The 24,164-nt window shown below is 46.4% G+C and overlaps 1 protein-coding gene across 1 annotated transcript in view; it reads right to left on the bottom strand.

Moving 5' to 3' along the window:
* Positions 1-470: 470 nt before the first annotated feature.
* Positions 471-24,164, bottom strand: part of LOC129384887 (uncharacterized) — a 32,554-nt gene continuing 8,860 nt past the window's right edge. Inside the window, exons 3-17 of the mRNA XM_072288336.1 lie at positions 23,518-23,672; positions 21,126-21,578; positions 19,939-20,037; positions 18,580-18,783; positions 16,256-16,342; positions 14,066-14,284; positions 11,470-11,568; positions 11,283-11,360; positions 9,516-9,670; positions 8,654-8,760; positions 8,292-8,347; positions 6,395-6,451; positions 5,415-5,479; positions 4,888-5,022; positions 471-681 (exon numbers count right to left, since the gene is read on the bottom strand). Coding sequence (XP_072144437.1) covers positions 534-681; positions 4,888-5,022; positions 5,415-5,479; positions 6,395-6,451; positions 8,292-8,347; positions 8,654-8,760; positions 9,516-9,670; positions 11,283-11,360; positions 11,470-11,568; positions 14,066-14,284; positions 16,256-16,342; positions 18,580-18,783; positions 19,939-20,037; positions 21,126-21,578; positions 23,518-23,672 — 2,117 coding nt within the window. The 3' untranslated portion in view covers positions 471-533. The remainder of the gene's footprint in view (positions 682-4,887; positions 5,023-5,414; positions 5,480-6,394; positions 6,452-8,291; positions 8,348-8,653; positions 8,761-9,515; positions 9,671-11,282; positions 11,361-11,469; positions 11,569-14,065; positions 14,285-16,255; positions 16,343-18,579; positions 18,784-19,938; positions 20,038-21,125; positions 21,579-23,517; positions 23,673-24,164) is intronic.

The following is a 24,164-nucleotide window of genomic DNA, read 5'->3' as shown; positions in this document are numbered from 1 at the left end:
CATTATTCTACTTTCAATTGAACTGGTAGCGCACACGATAAGGCAAAAAAAAAAAAGAATGTTTAGTTTCAGTGCCCCTTACCCTTGCTTCGAAGGAACATTCGGGTTTGTAATCTCACTTAAGACTACAAGATTGAATCGTTTGGGTCTCAGTGTAATTGCGAAGACAACGCGAGCTCCAGGGATTCCAGGAAACCCATTTTTTTCCGCAAGGTCCACGAATGGATTCATTGAAGTATAAGTAATCACATGGAATCTATCCATTCTATCCAATGTAACCCACTTATTCTAAAGTATGAAGTTAAGAACGACGCCCGACATGCGCTTAGTTTTCCGCTTTCGCCATGTATACTGGTAGCCATACTTTGGGCAATAACCGCATTCTCGGAAAGAGCCAGCTTGTTACTTTTCAAGGAGGCTTATTAGCCCTGACACGACTACACGAACACGAAAGCTGATCTAGATTTCATCATTTATTCTACTTTTGTTTCAAACACACGCAAGACTTGCTGACCGAGGTGAGCGAAAATCCCTCATGTCCAGCCTTGTTTATAGTAGTCACCCGTGCATCGTACCCTCGTGATGGTGCATTTGTTCTTGAGCATGTCGTAGGGACACAGCTTCATGCAGCTCGGACACAGCGTGAAGTTCCCGAAGGTGTTGGGGTCGCACGCCTCCTCCCTGCGAGATAAATATTTCAAGGACAACCGCTAGGCATGCGAGTCTGGGCTCTACTGGTGTTCTTATGCATCAGCGAGTTCCTAATCTTTTTGTTCACTGTTGCATGATCAGTCATCTCTCATGAAGCTTCTTCGCCACTTTAGAAGCACAGGCGAGATATGCACGCAGCAAGCTTGAGAAGATAGCTGAATATACTGTACATGTTTGCGCGTGAAGGCGGCAATGCTCTTTGCAGGATCATGTGCTCACATCACGAGTTTTGGTATTTCTGCCACTTGGTAGTTATTTCAGCTGCTGGAGCCGTCGAGAACCCCATTAGAGAACAACCCGACAGCTTAGTCACTTGACCGACATCATACAGGTAAGGCCTACTACGTTAATCACCATGTAAGCGGCGTCAACGATCTCTTGAAAAAAAAAAAAAATGTTAAGCTACGCTAGATCTGCAAATGAAACAGCCTAGTGACTGTAGTGTGAAAACGTGAGAATATTAAGCTCTAGGGAGAGATAGAGAAGTTATATGAAAGGCAGGGACGTTAACCGGGACTGAGCCTGGTTGGCTAACCTGCAATGGGGGAAGGGAAAACGTGAGGGAAAGTTAAGTTCTAGATGGGGGGGGGGGGGGGGGGGCACAGAAGAGATTAAGAGGACATGCGTCGGGCTGTCAACCTTCTACGCGTTCAGTCATTGCTGTCTTCCTTCTACGTACTCGCGCATCGGCGGCATCGGGGCCACCGTTAAAAATACCCAGTCTCTATACGAGACAATATGTGAGAAAACATGTTCTAATGCAACCGAAGCGTGGCGACAAACAGAGGTGTCAGCAGCGTGGTACACGTGGATTGAAAGCACAAAACGGAGGGAAGGGTTGCTCGGTCTTCAGGCCTAGCGCCACTACAGACGCTCGACCGGGCTGTTCAGCTGTGCCCATGTAACCACTTCTTCCTCGTACACCAGCCACTTCTGAAGAATTTGGGCATCACTTTTAATTTTACAGCGATCGGGCTCTCACTATACTCAGTAAAGTGGAAAGTTGGGCTAGTTGGTGAGTGATCATTATAGCTTGCTGGTGAAGCAGCGCACTGACACTGACACAGTGAAGACAAACAGGAAAAGACGACACTCGACGGCAGCGAGTGTCGTCTTTTCCTGTTTGTCTTCACTGTGTCCGTGTCAGTGCGCTGCTTCACCAGCAAGGTATAATGAAGTCTCACTATACTGTAGTCGTTTTAATGTCCATCGGTGTTCGTCGCAGCAATCCCAAAACACCTGTATAATCCACATACATACATACATACATACATACATACATACATACATACATACATACATACATACATACATACATACATACATACATACATACATACATACATACATACATACATACATACATACATACATACATACATACATACATACATACATACATACATACATACATACATACGCACAGTGGTAGAGTAATTCGTTTCTGCAGGTATTAAAGTGCGGCTAGCGTTAGCAATAGCCCGTTCAGTGCCATTTTGCCATGGCACAAAGACTCAGTAGCATCAGTGTGCAGTTCAGCATCGTCATATTATACAATGTTCCCAAGTAAGGGCGGTGTTTGGAGGCGCCACTGGAGCTCGGAGAAAGCCTGTCTCTGCTCTGTACCCCCAACAAACGGTATATCCTCTTTTCTTTAAACAACTCAGGGGCTTTGCGATCTTTGCAAAAATTTTCCACATAGCGTCTGTAGTATGCGCAGAGGCCTAAGAAGCGGCGCACGACACATTTGTGGGCTGGTTGTGGAAATGCGGCAACAGCCTTACTCTTTTGTGGGTCTGGCCCAACACCATCGTGACTAAACATGTGGCCCAGGGACTTCAGCTCCTGATAACCGAAGTGACATTTCTCAGGTTTTAATGATAGCCCTGCAGAGCGATTTCCAAGGAACACGGACTGAAGACGCCGCAAGTGCTGCTCAAATGTCGGAGAAAAAACAATGGCGTCGTCTAACTAGACGAGACATGGTTGCCACTTAAGACCTGACAGCATGGTATCCACCATCGTTTTAAAAGTCGCGGGAGCTGAGCGTAATCCTAAGGGCCGCACCTTAAATTTGTACATGCCGTCAGGAGTTACGAACGTAGTCTTTTCGCGATCACGGTAATCAACTTCAATCTGCCAGTATAAGCTTCGTAAATCCATTGAAAAGAAATATCAGGCATGTCGTAGGCGGTCTAGTGAGTCGTCTATACGGGATAAAGGGTAGACATCCGTTTTCGTCACCTTTTTCAGTTTGTGGTAATCCACGCAAAGCCAAAGAATGCCGTCCTTTTTGACAAGTACAACGGGGGACGCTCACGAAGTGGTTGAGTGTTGAATTACGCCGTCGTCGAGCATTTGCTTAACTTAACAACGAATCCCCTTTTTGCTCCTTTTGTGACACTTGGTAGGCATGCTGGCTCACGGGACCTTCAGTCGGGTCCGTTATAATGCGGTGCTTCGCGATGGGGATCTGTTTTACTTTTGACGGGGGTGCAAAGCCATCACTGAACATGCATAATATATGGCGTATGCGCTCTTTATCTGTGACTGAGGGCTCAGAATTTACATGGACTGTACTGAGAACCGCGGTATTACTCTGGATGGCTGCAAAAAAGCCCGCTAAGCGTAGAATGTATTGCATCCCCAATGCCTTCAAAGTGAGCCATGGCCATTCGTTTTGCCAGGCATTAGTACTCGCCGCTGAAGTTCTTAACTAAAATCTCAGTCATCCTGCAGTTGAATAACAGCGTGCATGACGCAGACTTTGCCGAGTCAAGAGCACCGACAGGTTTCCTTCAGCGATGCCGCAACTGTTATGATCGCAGTCACTTTGAACGGTTATGAATATACTACTTCGAGGCGAGAGTGTCACAGTGTCAAGCCACACGCACTGCTGTCTTTCGCGTGTTACATTCTTGCAGTCCGGCGACCTAGTTGGAAAATGTCATAGTCAGCTCCCGAAGATCAATAACAGCTCCGTGCTTGTGAAGAAATATCATCCCAAGGACGACTTTCCAAGAGCACTCGCACAACACGATGAAAGAGGCAACGTACGTTGATTAGCGAATTTCGAGTCTGGCGGAGCATCTCCCCATCGGCGTCGAAAGATGACCGCCTTCTGTCCGGAGGCTTGGTCCATGCCATGGAGTCGTAACTTTTCTCACTTGAGCAGCTAGTTCGGCACTGATAACAGAATAGTCGGCGCCAGTATCTACGAGGGCCGTGACGTGGTAGTTGTCGACCTGAATGGGGATGTCGGCGGAAGCACCGTTGCCGTCAACGGCATGCGGCTGTGATAGGGACCTTTAATCTAAAGGAAGCAGAGAGTTTCAGTCACACACCTTCACTGTCAGCGCGTCCTCGTCGGCGACACTTCACTTCGTCGTACTCAGCTTCCGCAGAAGTGGCAAATATATATATATATATATATATATATATATATATATATATATAGAGAGAGAGAGAGAGAGAGAGGAAGGAGTGTGAACCGATGGAGATGGATACGAACGTCGGTCCCACCTTCTGGCAGCTGAGTGGTTCTACCTTTCACCTACTCCGCCGATGCTACAGCACGAAACACTTCAGACTTCAGCGCCTTCAGCCCGCGGTCAAGCCACTATCTGCTATGAGTGATTGACGCCAGGCGTGGCAGCTTACCTGTAATTTAGAGCACCAGCACTTACATGAAAACACTTAAAAGCCAGCGCGAAATGCGACAAGTTGGATAGTAAAGAGGAGCAAGAAGGCATGCCTCGCCACTCGTTTACTACTGCCTCTTCCACAAAAGAAAATATGGACGAGAGTCAACCCACAAGGCCGCTTTCTTCCCAAAAGCAGGCTACACGCGTGCAGCGGCGAATGATTTTTCCAACCGATGCCACACGTAAACAATGAGAGATTTACTACGTGTAAAATTCCGCCAGGTATCGCGTCCCTGCTTCTCATTGTGGCTGAAGCAGCTATTTTTTTTCTTGCGCACTATATATAGAAGTAAGGGTTTTACTCTAAATTTATGTTAGCATTTAATGCAAGGACACCGAGCTCATAGAGGTAATCGGGCGCACGTATTGTTTTTATTAATCGAAAAATGAAGCTCTGTCCGTAATCCGGTGTGTGAATCGCAGTCAATCTATAGTTGGTCGAATCCACCTAGCAGCAGGTACTCGTACGCACGTGGGCTTATTGGTGAGCATGTACGCGAGTCCGTAGAGTGACGTGAAGATCCCGACGAAGGCTGGCAAGACCAGCATGGTGGTGTAGAAGCCGACCCAGGCGAAGTACAGGCCAACCTTCTCGCCGAAGTAGCGCCTGTTCGGACACATTTATCATATCAGGTTCGCGCATGTTTTACGAAAGACTCATTCTACAACTAGCGGCCTTTTCTAAAGTCACTTAGATAAAATGCACGCGCTCTAAATTTAGGAAAATCAAAGCAATAGTTTAGAAAACAACATGGTGCTCAAACGTTTTAGTAAGGAAGTTATATGAGCAGTTGTGGCATTCCGTCACTCCTATTGCGTTGTCACGACTTACGTTTTAAACTCTACTCTACTACTCTACTACTACTACTACTACTACTACTCTACTACTCTACTACTCTACTCTACGTTTTAACTCTACTCGCTGCCTTAAGCGTGAGTTACATTAGAACTTTTCTAAGTGTTTCTTCAACCGTCCTGGGTAAGCAAGTTTAAGCTCACCTGATGAGAGAGAGAGGCTGCTCTTTGTACCAGCAGCGGGCTCTTCCCCACTCCGCGTACAGGACCTGCACGTCGCGTGCAGAAAGGGTGAAGTGAGAGCCATTACCTTCTATCGTGACTACGCGCACACCGGTGACGTATGTGAAGTGACTTCCGTATAACTATCTGTAAACGTCAAGAGAACAGATGCGACATTCCTTAACGGGACTATGCAAGCAACCCAACGGGGCCAAGCAAGGTTAACGCTTCATACAGACAGCATTTCATCGACTACCACTCACAATTGTTCGCTCGCTCATTCAGACCCTCACAAGAAAACTTACCTGCCCCCCCCCCCCCCCCCCCCCCCCCCCCACCCTCGTTAATCGTGCGCTCGCTCACCGATTCACTCAATCGGACATTCACTTACCAACACCTTCACTCACTCAATAACTCGCCTTTTTGCTCAATAGATACTACTCTGCTTCTGTCGTTCGCGTTTTCGTGCTGTTATAAGTTCTGTCATTTGTTCTCTAAGGCGTGAATCTGTTACACATTCCTTCATATTTGGCAGACGGCTAAAAGAAAAGAAGATCCAAGTTTTCGTACCACTATTTTATTAATTCACATACTACCTCAGTCACTTGCTCACTGGCTGATCACAAATTCATTCATTAATGTACTCGCTTGCTCACTCGCTCATTCACCAACACGCTAACTCGCTCACTTATTCCCTTACTAGCTCGTATGCACATGCTCCGTGGCAACATATATAAGGGCTACATTATGCATCCTCGCAATTGTTTCTTCACTGGTATGTCAACCACCTACGCACATGTTCGCAGACTACAATGACTAGTTTGTATCCCAGTATGAAAGCGCCCTTTCGACTTCGGAGCTCCAATTGGGCGTCCGGCTGCTTCACCCACGCCGTAAGGGTGGCACTAAGCATTTTATTGCGACGAATATATTTAGGAAGCTTCAATTGAAGCTAAACGTACCCTGCGCTCCGAGTAGGTCTCCGTGGCCTTGTTGTAGCGCCCTTTCCCAAAAGGCCCCTGTGAAGGGCGAACGGATGGTCAGTAACACGAAGAAAAGAAAATAATGAATGCAAAAAAAAGAAAGAATGTGGCAGCGCATACGTCATTGCGTGCACTTCCACCAATGGAAGCTACTTCTAGCACGCTGCCAAGGTCTGCGCTGCGGACGGCTACGCTGCCAACTGAGGAACGCTCGAGCCAAGGCTTTCAAATTTGAACTAAAAGACAAATTGCACGTGTGTGCAACTGTATATGCGAATCAGGCGAGCCTGCCACCTAAAATCCAGCCATCACGATTATCCATGATTATCATCATCAAGTGTGCTGCAGAACGAGCCCTCACCCAACGATCTACAATAGGCACCTACGCTGGTCCGACGTCCCACCACGTAACTATAAGCCGTCCTGGCAGCGTACTATGTCAAGGATTATTTCGCAGCGATTCTATTCCTTTTCTTATCCCCCATCGCTATGAGTGGCCGGCACCGGCGATAACGCGGGCGTGGCGTCCTGCCAGCCAATGGCGACCGGCGAAAAGAGTGGCACATTAAAGGAACCGTTGCGTCGTACGACCTCTGGATTCCGTATCCCTTACTTTGGCACGTATCCTGTTACTGTAACAGTTCGCCTATGATCTTTTCCACGCACTGTGTCAGCCGTCCAACTCTACTTCATACTGTTAATTTGACTCATGGGCTACTATTGGGAGGAACAAGTGCACTATAGGAGATGTCATGTGAAATCTCGTTGTCTCTCGCCATGTAGGTTAATAACACAAATTTTCCTATCGTTTATGAAAGAAAGCCGCTGAATCCGGGAAGACTAGGGGATGGTGAATGCACACCCGGCGTGGTGGCGTAGTGGTTTAAGAGGAAGCTTTAGCTCGGGCCCAACACCGACGCGGCCTATTCAAATACCTGTCAAACGCAGAAATCCTTTTCTGAGGTAACACTTGGACCGATCTTAATCAAATTTGTTGTACTTGAGAGTGGAAGTGAAACTCTAGTGACTGTTGGCAGGGAAATTTCTATTGAGGGCTTGAATTTTGTTAAGATAACTTTCAAAAAAATTCGAAATGTCAAAATAAATAGAAGCACGAAGTTTAGAAACCAATAGCTCTGCGTCAAAAACAGACATAGCGGTTCTGTAAACGGCATCCATTAGATCATTCATAGCCCACAGATTCGATATGCCAATTCATATTTTACATGAGTTCATTACGTTGTGTAAAGTGTTCTGCAAAAGCTGTATTTCCATATTACAAATTTTTTTTGAGGTTCACGTGTATGTAAATTTGGTCCGCTTCAGGTGTGCTATTAAATGCAATTCACTGAATTGTGATATCATTTTTTCATTGCTGGGTTACTAGAGTTGCAAGCTTCATAGCTTCATTTTCTAAATATTGAACTTTTTGTAAATTTTTAATAAAGAATTGAGGACATAAATTGAAAATTCAAAACCAATAGTCACTAGAATTTAAGTTTTTCTTTCAAATGCAACAAACTTCGTCAAATTTGGTGCATTGGTTGCCGAGCAGAACGAATTCTGCTTTTACATGTATTTAGATAGGAGCACCCGAGCTAAAGCTTCCTGTTAAGAAGTTGCGCTGCTAAGCATAAATAAAGGTACGGGATAAAGTCCCTGCCGCGGCGGCCGCATTTCTATGAAAGGCGAAATGCAAAAAAGATGAAAAAAAGAAAAAGCAAACGCCTTTGTACCGTGCTTTGGGTGCACGTTAAAGGACTTCAGGCGGTGAAAGAAACATACCGGAGTCTCCCCCTATACCGCGCGCCTCAATCACATTGTGGTTTTAGCGCGTCAATCTCCGGAATAAAAAACGGCGAATTCGCCAACTCACGTCGTGCAGTGGATAAGCTGCTAGGTAGGCCTCGACGTTCAAGAGGTTGTGTATGCCTGCAAGGTAATCGTTAGGTATACTGCCCACGCTCGGAGAAGTTAGCACTACAAGCGCACACCTTCACTGGACCCCGATAACAAACGTTTTCTTGTCCTCGCTCTTGGTATCGTCAAGTTGGCAAGCCTTGCGCAAGCTACAACTATCCGGCCAACTTTTTTTCTCCCGTGCTCACTAGTGAGCGCTATTGGCTTGAGGTTGATCGTTGCAGTTTGAAAACGGCGACGGCATCGGATTTAGGATGGCGGGCGGTTTAGCACTTTCCAAGAATTCGTCGAAAAACAAAGTGGGCCTAGATGACTCGCCTCTCTGGTGCTCTGCCTCGTCGTATTTGGCTCGAGTGAGCACCTCCCATGTTATCCGGCTTCGCATGGCTTGAGAGAAGAAGGTGTCCCTGTTAGATATGAGGTACCTGCGAGGAACGCAAAGCAAGAGTAAACGTTATGTGGGAAATTAACTTCTGTGCTTTTGTTGACCCTGGTCAATGCTACCAGGATATGCAGAATAATCAGGCGCTTCCTAAAGCTCTTGGTGTGCGGTAAGGAATTTGGCTATGCTGTCTCGCTGCGTGAACAGGAAGACCGAATTCCCAAGACGAGTACTGAGAAATACCATTCCGAACTCTTCGCTAGAAGGTCGTATCAGAAACGCTTTGTTTTAGTAAAGTTAGGAATGGCTTGCAGAATGGGTGGACAAAGTTATTAGTGAAGAGGGACACATACACGCACATGCAGGCACACGCACGCACGCATGCACATAGACACACACGCATGTATACACACATACACACGTACACGCACACACGCACACACACGCGCGCACGCACACACGCACGCACACACGCACACACAAAGTTAAATCCAGCCTGCATTTCTAAAGGTATAGCTCCGATGCGCAGGTGGGCGACTCCTAGGTGCGCTTCTACACGTAATTTATATCTTCAGTTTGCCAAGAACGCGGAAAAAACGACGATTCTTATTTCTTATCCGTCGTTCATTGTATTACAGGTCACCCATAGGGCATTGACGATATTGTGAAACGGAAGCAATCAAACAATAAATAGGAGAAAAACTACAGTAGGAGAAAAAAAAATACATATTCAAAATTTAAATACTGCTATGCTCGTGACATATGACATCGAAAAAAAGAAAAACCTCGAACACGCACATGCGTTCTCGCTGCCGCACGAATTCGGCGTTGTAGAACTCATTCTCGTCCGGGATGAGCTTCTTGTCGTAGGGAAAGGGAGACTTGAGCCGGGACAGCTTCTTCTTGCTCGGCGCTTTGCCCACCACCTCGATCTCCACGGAGTCGCTCTCGAACTGCGATCGAGTTTCGAAAGCGACGATGATAAGGACTGTTAGCGCCGTGTGGGAAGGAAAAAGATCAGGACAGAGCATTGCCTAACACGAATGAAGTCAAAAAGTATCGGCCTGACACGGGATCGTATCGTCATAGCGCACGGAAGGTCTAAGCGCAAGGAACCAAACGTTCTCGCCCAGTGGGGAAACCTGTGACGGCCAGAACGTAGTACTGGCAGTTTTGAGCGTGCAGCTGAAATTTGCTGTCACCATATTCCATAGGGAGGCCACGTTATCATCCACGTTTTGGATGATGACAGATGCTCGCCAGTATTAATGTTTGCTTTAAGTCTTGTGCGTCCTGCCAAGCTCTGGCGCCATGAGTAGTGGAGAAGCGCATGCCCTCATATATGCGTTCGAGAGCGCTGGTTCCCAGTGAGGCCAGAATCTGGACACGTGTGCCTCAAGATGAGCGGGGAAGTCTGTGTTAGTGAAAACTGTCTCCACCGCTCACTAGGCTGTGTTTTACGGCGCTGCTGGTCACACGCGAATTATCAGCGCTGGTTGCCCATACGCTGTGTTTCAGAGGTCACATGTTGGGTCAATAATGCGAGGAAAAAACAGCAACATTGGAATAGCTTCACGGAGAGTTAGCTTGCCAAGGCTGGCGACGAGACGTAATGGCCTCTACTAGCTTATTTCCTTTTTCCATGCTTAACCAGAATATTATTAGGTCGGTTTTACTGCACACTGGGAGAGGGAAGACCAGAGCCAGAGGAGTAGGGAGTTATTGTTGGAAGAGAGAGAAAAAAAAGCTGCCGTAATAGGTGATGTTCAAAACGTCTTGGCCATGACGTTTTTTTGGCACCTGATATCGCTTTCGACGCCTGCGGTACGCAGAATCATGGCCTTTGAGATTTTCGTTAGTTTCGATGGAGTCGTCTCTGAGGGGTTCATTGTGGACACCAACTAATGTCTCACAAGGTGTTCCGCACCTCAATCGCGGTGCGCTGGAAAAGGGAGTGGTAAGGAGAAGGGGATGTATGGCGTCGATAAATGGTAGAAAAGTAGACTCCCCAGGACAGGCTCGCAAAAGCGGTGGTCGAGAGAGAATGGGTAGGTGTTGGCGTGCTCGCAAACAAAATCACAGTACAATTCAATGGCAAATTTAGCGACTTAGCAGACGCGTATAACTTGTGCGGTGATTCAATAATTGTGCGTGGTTCTGGACAAATGCAAGTGCGGCTCGTTTGGAGTGAAGCACGGGATCATCAATGTGGGTAGCTCTCCGCCACGCCATGTCATTGCTCGCAGGTTTAGAAAAGGAACCGGCATTTCGCCTCACCGCGACTGCAGCGCCGCAAGTTCGGCAAATTGAAACTACATATTGAAAGGGTGCGCGCACTTTTGTCACACAACTGTGTTATTTTTCGGCCACAAATATTTTGTTTTTCTGTTGTAGCTGTGGTTGAGGCGGCGTGGAAAAAGATGACGAAGAGTTACGTGAGAAAATGAGTGCTGATTTTATACATATATGAGTCGATGGCTTTGGATTTGCATCCATTGCTTTTATCCGGCGACACCAAGGCCAAATCATGCGAGCACTGCAACGCGACAACGGGCATAGACTCACGACTTTCATGTCTGGAAAGACAGGCTTCTCGCCGGGCTTGATCTTAATCTTGGGGAACGCCATGGCTGGACCCTTTTTCTGCATGGGAGATTGTGAGAAAATTATAAGGAGAATTAGTCGCTTCGCAGCTTCGCTATAGTGAGCGCGAGGGCCACGGTTGGCTCTTATTTTTCGAGCGTCGACAAACCTTCACGGGCATTCGAAGGTGCAGCTGCTCGGCATACTTGGTGAGCACGGCCCAGGGTGCGTGCACCTTCACGAAGTACGTGTACCCGTCCCAGGAGTCCTGCAACCAGGGGGCGCCAAGGTGTTAGTGCGTTTGAGAAAGGGCGAAAACGAAAACATTGTGCGTAAAAAGCTTTGGGCTGTTACGGTAACTTGTGCGAGAGTATGGCGTAAGTTCACCTCTCGGCTAACGTGGTATATATTAGTACTGGGCGCTTCTGTTATCAGTCATAGGCTGTCGGGCTTTTTTTTTTTTTTCGTTATGAAGTTTCGCGGTCCCAAGGAGTAGCTCGAAAGAGCGATATGATCCTTGGCTGTTTCGTAAATACCTGCAGGTTGCGTATGTTCTTTCTCTGAAATATTGTGGGGGTCTTGCTGGTATATGTTTCAATGATATGAACAGACTGTACGCATGTGTTTATGTGCTTGTAAGTGACAGTTTGCTGGAAGACAGGCTTGTGTAGCGTTTCTTGTCTTTATAAACGTTCCTGTGCCGCGCTATGTCTGCCGGGGATTAGGAATTCGAAAGCGCATCCTCCTAAGCGGAGGAACGTTGAAGAATATGAACGCTATTTCATGTATTTCGCTGCTCTACTGGTATCCTAGCACCCGCTTCCACAAACCTATGACTAGGCAATTTCTAACAATAAGCCTGGAACCTATAAAAGGATTAGACCATCAATTAGTCGTATACTATATTTGCGTGCCCAAGCAAAAAAAAAAAAAACAAAGACAAAAATAAAAAAAAATTAAATTTTTGTGCACACATTCTGAAAGCACAATGCTTGAACAAGCGGTTACGTTTAGTATTTCGCTATCGCCTCTTCCTCGAGTGCACATGCTGTATTGGGCATATTAAACTCCTTCAGATGAAAGCCTAAGTTCAGCTGTAGTCGGGTCATTCACTGTACCCCTCGCACACCACTCGCTTGGAGTGGAGCGCACGTGGGTGGCATTTATCATAACTCCAAAGCGACACGCACGCAGATTCGGAGCACCCCGTCTGTGGGCCGATCGTGGTTTTGGCACGTAGAGCCCCACAATCCAAGTTTAATACATCTGCCACGCTTCCATGTGTCATGTGAGGCAATGGCAATGCTCAAGCCCCTCAGAGGTTATGAAATACGGCGCACGACAACGTCTCTAGCAAACACCCCGCCCTACGTGTTATGTGTAATACGCGGACAAACAGCTGCGGTGCACGCCAGGTAACGTTTAACGACAACTCGGCACTCTCGCGTTAGACTATAAACGACAAAGAAGGCAACTAGCACAAAAAGCTTTGCTTACACCGATTCCCACAGTGCGTGGGATCTGCATAATTTTTTTTTAAATAGCCGCGTTTGCATGAATACGACGAGGGTGCATCGCATCACGTTTCCCACACGTCACATACTTGTAAACGGCAGTAATGCGCTAGGAAGCTAAAACAACGCTTCAAGATTCACTGCATTGGAACGGTAACTGTGATGGTGAGAGGGTCGTTTTCCTCAACTATGTTACGTTAAATAAAAGGCGGGCGATTTGGCTAGCTGGTATTACATTAATTTTGTTGCAAGCGCTCATGGCGGAAACCGGTAAAACAGAACAGACAAGCCCTAAACGCCCAACAGGTCTAGGAAGGACACAAATGCACAACACGTATATAATAATGCCCTCCAAAAAGGGTTCGTTAGATAAGGAACATCACATCTCTTGCGAAACCTGCCCGCGTGTACTGCTATTTCTAATTTTTTTTTCTTTGGTAAAAAAGAGAAAATAACAAAGAAAGTATCAATAAACACGCCTCCATTTATTGTTTGTGTTTGTGTTTCATTTAAAGTATTATTAATGCCCGCATGCTAACACTACAAAGATTTGCATAGATAAGTTTGCAACATGCTTCGCGAGCAGCTCTATTTTTAATTTGTTGTTTCTGTGAGCGACTGTGCTTGTTTATGTAAAACGTTCGCGTCCAAAGAAATGTTAGTGCTTATGTCAATCTTTTGTGAAAGCTGCCACAACATAATTTTGAGCCGCCAAACAAACATACCCCTTTTGTCCCCCGGCTTTCCTCGTTAGCCTTAACACCGTATTTACCCCTCCGGAATTTCAAAATATGTACCACCCCAAAGCGAAGGACTTTAAGTATATGCGGACCTCGTTTAATCTGCTTAGCTATAGCTACGCACTCTCGATTTTCGAAGCATGAGACGTTCCTTATCTTAAGATTATTAATATTATTATTATTATGATTACATTTTAAGTGCAGCAGCACAAGGCTCCGTAGCTGTTTGTGGGCAGTATGTAATAAACATTTATTATTATTATTATTATTATTATTATTATTTTTATTGCTACGTGAAATTGAGTAGCCGCCACCATTATAAGATGACTAAATTTTCTATACACCATTCGAATAAACAGCCTGGGTAGACCCGGTCCAGAACTGCGGCTTGCAGCGCACTTCGGGGCCTCTTTCTTGATCCCACTGTTACTGCGATATTGTCCTCTAACGTGCCTCGTGGCAGCTGTCTCCCACAACAGTTGCGCGGTTGTCTAGCGAGACGCAAGCTGACCTCGGCGTTCTCGATCTCGATCTCCAGACCCTCGGCGACGATGTTCTCGTGGAAGATTCTCCGGTACCGCTCGTGCAGTGGGTTGTCGGTCTGCTCGTAGGCGAGCACGATGTCGATGCGCCGTCGGCCGTCGTGGAAGAACAGCGTGCGCTGCTCCTCCGTCAGCGCGGGTCTTGGAATTTCGCCTTCCTCTTCTTCCTCCTCGGTTTTGGCGAAGTCCTGCAGTCGCCGCATCAGATACGGCGATCACACGCGCCTTGGGAGAGAGTTTGTACAAATGCGAAATTTTTCTCTGGACGAGAACGAAATTTGGAGCTAAATTGGAGGAACTGCACTATCTGACTTTTTCTTGTTCTTAACCCTTTTCATCGTACATAACAATCATTATCCTACGCCGTGTCATGTCGCTCTGAAGGAGGCAAGATCTATGACAATGATTTGTAGATAGAAGGAATGAACGAAGAAGCACAGGGTGTCCCACGTAACTTGAGTCAATAATTGAAATATGAAAGGCGCGTCGGAAGCGAATTGAACCAAACGCATATTATTTGCGCTGGCGACGAGGTAAGCGGCAGGGCGTTCTTCATCTCATCGGCAGTGCTCGGCCAGCAGCATGCAATTTCGCTGTCATACGACGGGAGCCGACATGGTTTGCCGAACGCACGCTTGAGAGCGGCACGCTACCGCAGCGCAGGCGCTCCGCCACGTGGCTTTTTTCCCATTCCGCGGGCTTTTATTGCAGCCCGGAAAGAAGGACTACCTGAGACGTACCGTAAAAGAAACAACTCGATCGGTTTTCTGAATGTGCTCCACAATTCTGCGTATCATACATGAGGTACTCAGCCAATAATTAAAAAGTTGGGTAATTAAACTTAATTAGCGAGTTATGTGGAAAAAAAAGATTGTCTGAGTTACCATAGGCTATTGCGAATAGTGTGCGTTTGGTTCAGTTCGCTTCCGACGCGCCGTTCATTTTTAAATTCTTGGCTCAAGTTATGTGGGACACCCTGCATATATATGTGCTGACAAAGGCAGGACCTTGGTATAAACATTAAGTTTTACAATGTGTCATAGTAATATTCACCAATCATGAGTGTACTTCTTTGATTGAACTCTCTGCACTTACTACATTTCTGTCAGAAATGCTAAGGCATGCTGGGGTGGGTGCAGGCCGCTGCTCAACAGGACGTACCAAGCGCGCAGCGTTAAAGAGATGCGCTAAAAATTGATGACTATAACAATTGTTTCTCCAGATAGATTATACGGCTATATTTTACGGATATATATATGGCCTAAAATATTTCTAGGGTGTAATATGAATGTTGCGCACCATTCAGAAGCTCTTCCTCGTCCACTAGTTTCATTTCATCTGAGGGACACTGAGATTTGACCCTTAACGCTACAGGCCTTCTTCTCTGCCTAGAAGGCCATGAGACGTTCCTTAGCCGTGTTCATAGAGAAATAGAGGATGCACAGAGTTGAAGAAACCGAGCACAATATAGGTGAGTAGAATTGTGTCAGATTTTTAGCCTAAAGGCAAACAAAAAATTTGCGTAGAAACCACCAGAGATGATTGACAAACTTAGAGACAGCTTGAGTGACCATAAGCGGCCACGTACACTGCATGACACCCGAATGGCGTCTCAATGGAAAGTTTGCCAAAAAGTTTATCTGCGGCAGTTGTCAATGCCGTTGCAAAGCATGTTCAGGAGAGGCGTCGCGTCTCCGTCATATAGCCTCACCGTGTGAGCGTCATGATGTCGTCATGTCGTTTGTGGACTTCTATTGCTTGTTGCAACAGATGTTGTCTTACGGCTATTTGTTTGGCAGTGTAGTGGGTACGCTGCGGTTACGCAAGCAGCAGATTTGTCTCTTCAAGTTCCTCGGACGTGCGATTTCACTTGGGTATGCTATTCCGATTGCCTCTTGCGGCGCGCACAACCTAACCACGCTTCTGTTTTGCTTGTAATACGGAGGGAAATCGAGGTAGAATGTTTTGCCTGTTGTTGGGCTCTACGTCAACCCTGTAATTTTTGCGAACTCTACAGACGAGCCACAGGCTAGTTAAATTCAGTTCTACAAGAGCTCGGCCACTGAGACAACGCTAGCGTTGTCGAAGCCTTCGACGACCGTGAGGCGACAACAACTTGCGATCTAGTAATCGTTCGTTTTTTCGAAACACGCTCTTACCTCAGGTAGCGCGTCGCCAGCCGATGCTGTGGTCACTTCCATGACGCTTGCCTTTTCGACGAATCTTGTCTCCTGTCCACGCATGCTCTGAAAACAGGTGCGTAGAAAAGATGAACGCAGCCCCGTGAGTTTATTTCCGAAAACAGCAGTGCGCAGGTCTGCTCGTAGATCGCACGATCTGTTCAATCGAGACCTTATGTCGAAGCATTAATAGTGGGGCGTCTAGGTTTATACTCGTCTGTGTATGCACCATACTTGCAACTATTCGGTTTCAACTTTCTACAGGAGCCCGTATTCCCTGTTGGGCACTCCCAATAGTTTGTCCTTTATTTTTTTTTTTGTTTTGACGTTGCGAGCTTTATGAACTTTCCGCTCAACGCATCTCTGACCGTCGCTAGACGTATATAAGGCATGAGCTTGTTATCGCTTCTGTTTTGGCAAGTTAGCAAAGTATATAGAGTATCGATTATTTCATTGTCTTGCGTTGCACTGCTTTTAGATTGGTTTACTAATGACGTGAAACAAAGTGGAAATGTAGAAGCAAATCATGGTCTGAATACCAGACTAGTTTAAGGCTTGCATGATAACTATAAAAACTCACCGATAATAAGGTAACGTAAAAGCGTTATCTGACGGCGAGATTTCTGGAACCAGGCCGTCATGTCATAGATGCAAGGGTCCCACACTACAGTTATCACCGGTCAACATGCATGCACAGTTAGCAGTGCGGAAAGCTGCCCATTATTCGGATCCCCTGATTACTAGTCCATTTGCAGCGGCTTGTTAAAGGACATCATGACCTGACATGAGCACTCGCCGTACATCTTCTGGACCTGTGTACCACGTGATAGACTACACAGAGGTGCGCTGGTATTCGCACTGCATGTCTTGCTTTTGCTACTTCAATGAGCACGTCTGCTAGCGCTGCTGGCTATCCGCATTCTACAGGCCGGCAGCTTAACTGACGCTGCAACTGCCAACACGGAGGCCTCGCGGCGACTAGGTATACGTTGCGCTACCTCGTTACAGAAGCACCTCGCGCCTGCGCCGAGCTTTCTTCTGACAGTTTTACATTCGCACACCAAAATAGGCTTGCTAATTGGGTAAGTATTTGTGTTTTTCGCTGGCTACAAATACAAAAAGATTTTTACAAACATGGCCATTCACCAATGCCAAGCGTTTTCGCCAAAATCTTTTTGTTTTTGTTGTTACCCACCTTTCCCCCTTCCGAGTATCTTCCAGCATTTATTCCATTGACAAGGGAATAAAACGATAGTTGCAAGTAGTGCTCCGTGGTATGTGTTTCTCTTCTGTGTGTGTCGCCCAAACGTTGCGCAATCGAGCCTCTAATATGCTATACCAACACGCCCAGTCCTCAACCTTACCAAAACGTAGGCGGCTGTTTCATGACTTACATGACACACATATTACGATATTCATGTCATGACCGATCATTCATGTTTTTCATACACTCGTGGCATACTATGCGAATTTTGGTACATGTCAAGGTAACGAAACGACCATGAGAGCACGAAGACGTAGGTGGCTAGATAGATTCTGTCGTAGTGGCAAATGCTCGCCAAGAAACGCTTCGCGTTTTAAATACCCCTATCCCGTGCATTGGGGGTACGTTAAAGATCCCCTGGTGGTCAAAATTAATCAGGAATCCCCCACTACGGCGTGCCTCATAATGAAATCGTAGTTTTGGCACGTAAAACCCCAGAATTGCTTCATATATTGGCGTAGCGCCTCCCGGCTAGCGCTGGTTTCTTACATACAACAGGCCTAGCCATTGGCTTGCGAGATTGTATTGTGTCGTCGAACGAGCATCGTTAAGATCAGTTGCCCAGTGGGTCTTGCTGTACGCTGACGTTCCGTGTGCTGAACGCGTTCGGTGTTTGCGAATTCCAAATGGGGCTCGGAGGAAGGCACATGACAAACCAATCAGCCCAGCAGTACGTGCTTACCAGCGTTTTGTAATCCAAATCCGGACACTAAAATTCCGTCGTGTTGTCAAACTCCACCTCGGTGGCGCTTTGAACCAATCAGGGAAACGTATAGCGCTGTGTTGGCTGATCAGCTGACGGCGGAACTAACACTTTTACAAAATAGGGAAATACGGAAATACGGCGGAACCGGACAATTTTCAGAAGAGCGTTTTTGGTCCTTTCTGTCGTCCGCTCTTTTGACCTGCTATAGTGATGCGTCTGACGTGAGGGGCACGCGAGCGTCGCTCTTCACGTGACAGACCGGATTGATCCTCGCCCTGTCATCGGCGCGTATTCTGGTTAGACCACAAGGATTGCGCTTCTGTGCCTGCTCACCGAACGCAGTGGCGATTTCCCCCGTTCTTTGGACTTGGTAGGCGGCTTCGTAGACGGCTTCGTAGACGGCTTCACGGGTGGCTTCGCAGGTGGCTTCACAGGTGGCTTCACAGGCGGCTTCGCAGGCGGCTTCGAGGGCGGCTTAGCAGGCGGCTTTTTCCCGGGAGGCTGCTTCGGTGGCGGTGGCGGTTTTTTGGGTGCTTCCTGCGTCACGCATCCGAAAAGGCGCCAAGCGCGACTCGTTAGTCCTAGTTCGCCGTTAAACATGAGCACAGCCTCCTGCGCATACCATCAATTTGGGGGCTGTGCGGACCCACTTGTAACCACTGCGATCAGCATCAATTAAATCCACGGTAGCAAGAGCACTACTCCCCCTGTCTGCATCCAGTCGTGGTTTGGCGTCGCTCCTTAAGGCATAGCAACAACTTACCGCGTTTACATTTCTTCTTAAAAACAAGGTTTACTTTGTCGTACTGAAATACATTTAAAACGCAGAAATGATTCCGACAGCCAACGGGTGGACCAATTTGAAGGAGATGTGTGTTGCATTTGAGAGAATAAGGAAAGTTCTACCTTCTGCACGATGTCGAAATAGCACTTCGTAGTTCTGACAAAAAATTGCCGAGAAACAGTAAGTTAAACAAAATTTAAAGACAAATACATCTCCTGCAACATCTCAATCGCACAAATATAATGTTTAAATTTGCACTTAACGTGAAACTGTTATTGTTCGCAAGGGTATTGCAATACAAATCATTCGTTTTTATTCCTCGGTGTAAAACGCATCAATGTTGACCATTGCATATGTCTGAATAGGTGCAGTTACCAGAATTGTTAGCGTGAAATTCATGCTTGCCTTTCGTTAAATCGCGATTTCAAATTACTCTTCTTTAAAAAGATGGCATGAATTTCGAAAAATCTGCTCGCCATAATCGGTGGCTTCAAACTTTTTGCGCTTATATTCCATAAACCTCATCGAGACCAATACAGCGGTTGCTGAGAAAAACTATTTCTCCGTCCTCATGTACTTAGGAACGAACTCCTGAGGCGGAGCCCAATTATATCGTCATTCATTCATTCATAGGGTGTATGCGCTGGCGTCATCCAGACTATCATATTGTTGCACAGCCTGCATGGCGTAACCTGTACTTTATATCTATCCGTTCATCTCCAGCCGCACTGTAGAAACTGTCAATAGGACAACAAAAAGCCGCACGTGACGTCATGTGAATAGTTTTCATAGATAGATAGATAGATAGATAGATAGATAGATAGATAGATAGATAGATAGATAGATAGATAGATAGATAGATAGATAGATAGATAGATTCATAGTAATAGCATGTGTTCGAGAGGCACCTTGCTTCCAGACTTGCTTACGGTGGTCTTCGAAACCTTCTGAGCCCCTGTTGCTTCGTAGGACTTTTTCCCCTTCAGCGGAGGTTTGTGCACCAATTTCTGCCACGCAAGGGAGAAAAAGTGAATGAAATTTCTGAGTACCTGCCTGCGGTCCTGAGCTCGCTAACAACCAAGAATTCAATAGAAGCTCCGTTCACAAAACCACTTCACACCTGTCCTGTGTGCTTTCGCTTTCTGGAGCGTAGTTCTCGAGAGATGTGGATACTGTCAAATTTCATTAATTCTACTCTGGCTAATTCGATTTTTCGCTTAATTTGAACGGACTGAAACGATACATTGCTATGGAAGTGAAACTCGTTTAGTTTGAACTCAAAAATATACCACTTCGGTATGCTTTTCTTCTGCATTCTTTCAAAACTCCGCGTTTAATAATAGGTTCGATAATAATTATTACTGGCGGAAATTGAAATCAACCCCCTATTTTTTTCAATTTCGTGCGGCAACCTAAATATAGGTGCGTCAGTTTGATGTCGCAAATTTTACACTACGTTCCCGCGTTTTAGACGTGGCACTGTAAAAGTTGCTGAAACCTGATAAGTTTAGTCTCCGACTCCATTAAAATACAGTGTCGCCTTTCTTAGCGATAAACAGTGAACTAAAGCTAACCAGAGGCAATGTCAAATTCTATGACGTCACGGATAGTCGGTGCGAGAGAGGCTCAGGGCAGCCTCGCCAAGTGGCTTTTGTTTTAGCTTGTTATCTGGCTCAACGCACTTCCTGTCGTGGTAACATATGCCGGGTTGCTTTTGCAGAAGTGAAGTTTGGTGCGATTTGTATATCGCACCGCACAACGAGTTGCAGCATCACAGACGACCGAGCCAGCTCTGCAGCCAGTGCCAAACGTAACAAAGTTTTGCTCACTTACGCGACCACCTTGTGCCTCATGACGTATCGACACGCATACGTCCCGTTAAAACTGAGCCTAAGCTGGTTCGTAGAAAAGCTACCATCGCAAATTAAGGGCTCTCTAAAGCTAGTCGTTATATGCGCGTATATATGGTTTTGAGGTCGATCACCAATTAGTGCAAGAAATGAGGTCTTAAGGACATGTCGCAGCTTCTCCCCTTGTGCTTAATCATCGTGCTCTTCTCCGAACGCGTCTCGTGATCCTCGGCGTCCTTCTTTACTTTCTTGCCGTGCGTTGCTGTCTCTTGCTTGGCCTTGGCTTTTGCCTTGCCTTTCTGATTCGTTTCGATCTCGGCATATATTTCTGCCTGAGATGACTCAACCTCATCAGCCTCGTCATCCTCCGGAGATTCATGTGCTTTCTCCTTCCCCACTCTATCCCTGCCAGCTTTCTTACGAGTCAGCGTCTCCCCGTTCGCTTTACTCTTGCTTGCTTGGTCTCTCATTGGCTTGCCCTTGTCCTTCCCGGCTCCCACCTTGACAGGTTTTTGTGTTTCCATCATGACCTTATTGGTGATGTCATTGCCCGGCTTCTTCTTGCCCGCACTGCCCTCCTTAGAAGCGACCTTGCGAGGTTTGCTTTCTTTTTCTGCATTTTCCTCATCTTTCTCTGGTTCCTTATTTTTGCTTGCCGATGCAGCCTTCGCTGGCTTTTTGTGAATGGCCGGTAACGCCTGCGAACGGAACTATGATGATTACTGGTTTGGCGGTAAAAGTTGAAATTTAGAAGGATATGAAACACGACTGGAATAGTTCTCATTCAGCTCTTGTCTATTTTGACAGTTTGGTATTCAAAATCTTCGAATACATCTTCAATGCCGAATAGTAGTATGTTATATAGCTATCAGGAGTATTTCATGGAGAAGCCTGTAATGCAACTGTCGGCTAGGCACTTGGACTATCTCTATTAGGCTACAGGAGACCGAAATACTAAGCGTGGTCCTGCGATCTCTTCCTGAACGACTGTAGCGTGCGCAGTTTTTGCAGAAGTAGATGCATAGACTCGTTTTCTCTGTATCTTCATTCACGACCTTGCGCCATAATACGTCATTCAACATCATGTCCTTTCGTGCTGTCACAAAATTTGTTGTGTCGGCTTTTTACGAAAAAAAAAAAAAAGAAATTGGTGGTTTCGCTAGGTGGGCGACGCACGGAAAGCCAGCGATTGCACGGTTCAGCAATGCGCCAGAACTGCTCGGATGGTGTTTTGACTATAGGATGGTGCATCAAAATTTCTATCACACTTAAAATCTTTAATACGCCTTGTAGGGCCTGCAATGACGCTGCACAAGCGCCACTGCGCTGCCTGTGAAGGTCGCCCCACATTCAGCGTTTTCCCGGCGTTTTCTGGCGTTTCGTCACCCGGCGTTGCTCGGCGTAATGAGCGCAGGCCGATCAGAGCTGGTCCGCATGCAGCTCGCATGGCTGGACGCCTTCTGTGGCGGCGTTCACGCGTCGACGGCGAGAGACGCGACGCCAGAAAACGCCGGTAAAAACGCTGAATGTCGCGCGGCCTTAAGGAGTGGCATCAGTAAAACTGTACATCACATTCAGACGATGCACGAGCAGCAATATTATTTTACACTTCTTAATAGTCTGAAGAAAATTTAAGGGAAAAGGAATGCGCTGCAAGTAACGTATTTCGTAATTTTTCTTGCGCTGTACACTTCTCAAAAAGGCTGAGGAATAATTGCGTCAAGAACGTAAGACCTGGTTTGAGCAACTTTGGAGGTTGAATAGTTGTTTACATACCTTGCATGTGCGGCATACATATAGACAAATAAATATGGAGCATCACGGTGACGACGACGGCAGCGATTCGCCTGAAGTGTCCATGTAATTGATATCGCAATAATGTCTTACATCCTGTGGTGTTCAATATGAACCGTAACGCGCGAGCCGAGGCCTCAACAACGCTCTCGATAAAATAAACTGGAGAGGGATTCACAATTTCAGCGATGCGCATACCTCTGCTTTCCGCCGTCTGGCTTATTCTTCGTGGAACGATAACCCACTGTTATCAATAATACATAATAATACACATTAACATATGTCTCAGTACCCGAGCCACCGCTCGCGCGCAGAGGCGTGCTCCCTAAAGGGCTGCATAAGTAGTGTGTCTTCCTCTCTCCAATCACTCAATCTCTCTCCCGGCCCGTACGGTGCAGCTCACATTGAACACGATGGTATGTACTGTCTTTGGCGTTTCAGGGGTTTCACTTGGGGTTTAATAACTTCGCTGAAGGGCCGTTCCTGAAGAGTTAGGAAGATGGCCGCCTGATACGCTTCCCGGCTGCTGCATTTTAGTCCTGTGGTTCCATGAAATCTACATCGGATATTTTCGGCATTGTCGCCAATGTACATGCACTCGTTTCTGATGAACATTTAATGATAATAAGAATTGTGTGTACGTTAGCTGGTTATTGTTCATAGATGCGAAGGTATGCTCCATATTTTTAAGAAGACACACACACACTATCTAGCGCATCATTTTTTTTGTGCGAATAGAGATTCCTTCGTCTGTCTTGTTATAAATGCACAGCGCAACTTTACACACGCACATTTAACTATGCCGACACACAGAGAAAGAACAGATATAATGCAATATCTCGCCTTTTCCGTCTTTATGGGCTGAGGTTTAAGCTCAGTCTTGGACAGAGGCTTAGACTCGGGCTTTCGCACAGGCTTAGGATGAGGTTTGGGCTCCGGCTTGGTTTCAAGCACACCTTCCTCGGCATCAGCACCGTGAGTGTCTTCCGGATGTTTCTCTGCGAAAAACAAAAACAAAAACAGAAGGCTGTCAGTTTCTTGTAATATCCACGATGTCTCTAACGCAGATGAACGCGACATTGTTCTTATTTATAAATGAGAATAGGCACAATATTAGCGACACGACGTACTTGCAGATATGTTTTTGGTGCAAACAAGATAGCGACCATCTAGCCATCGACCTTTCGCTAGGGCGTAAGGTCACTTCCTCTCTAAACTGCTGGGCCGGAGTACCTAGGTACTGCCGCACATCGCAGTGTTTTTTGAGCGTTGGTTGGCATTGTTTCACAACAGACCAGTGGGAAATATGGCTACGCCCAGAGGGGCTCTCAAAGGAAAAGTATATGGGGTCCCACAGTAACCGATTTAAGTGGTGAGATATACATTTAAAAGATCAACCTCTTTGAGAACAAGTTCAACGCAACGTTCAAGCGACTCGACGAAATGTCGTGTCGCTCACGATGTAGGGACAAAGCTTAATGTGCAGCAGC

This window comes from Dermacentor andersoni, chromosome 5, assembly GCF_023375885.2.
Source record: "Dermacentor andersoni chromosome 5, qqDerAnde1_hic_scaffold, whole genome shotgun sequence".
Taxonomy (NCBI): domain Eukaryota; kingdom Metazoa; phylum Arthropoda; class Arachnida; order Ixodida; family Ixodidae; genus Dermacentor; species Dermacentor andersoni.
Note: the sequence above shows the minus strand (reverse complement) of the source record. Positions and strands in the feature narration are given on the sequence as shown.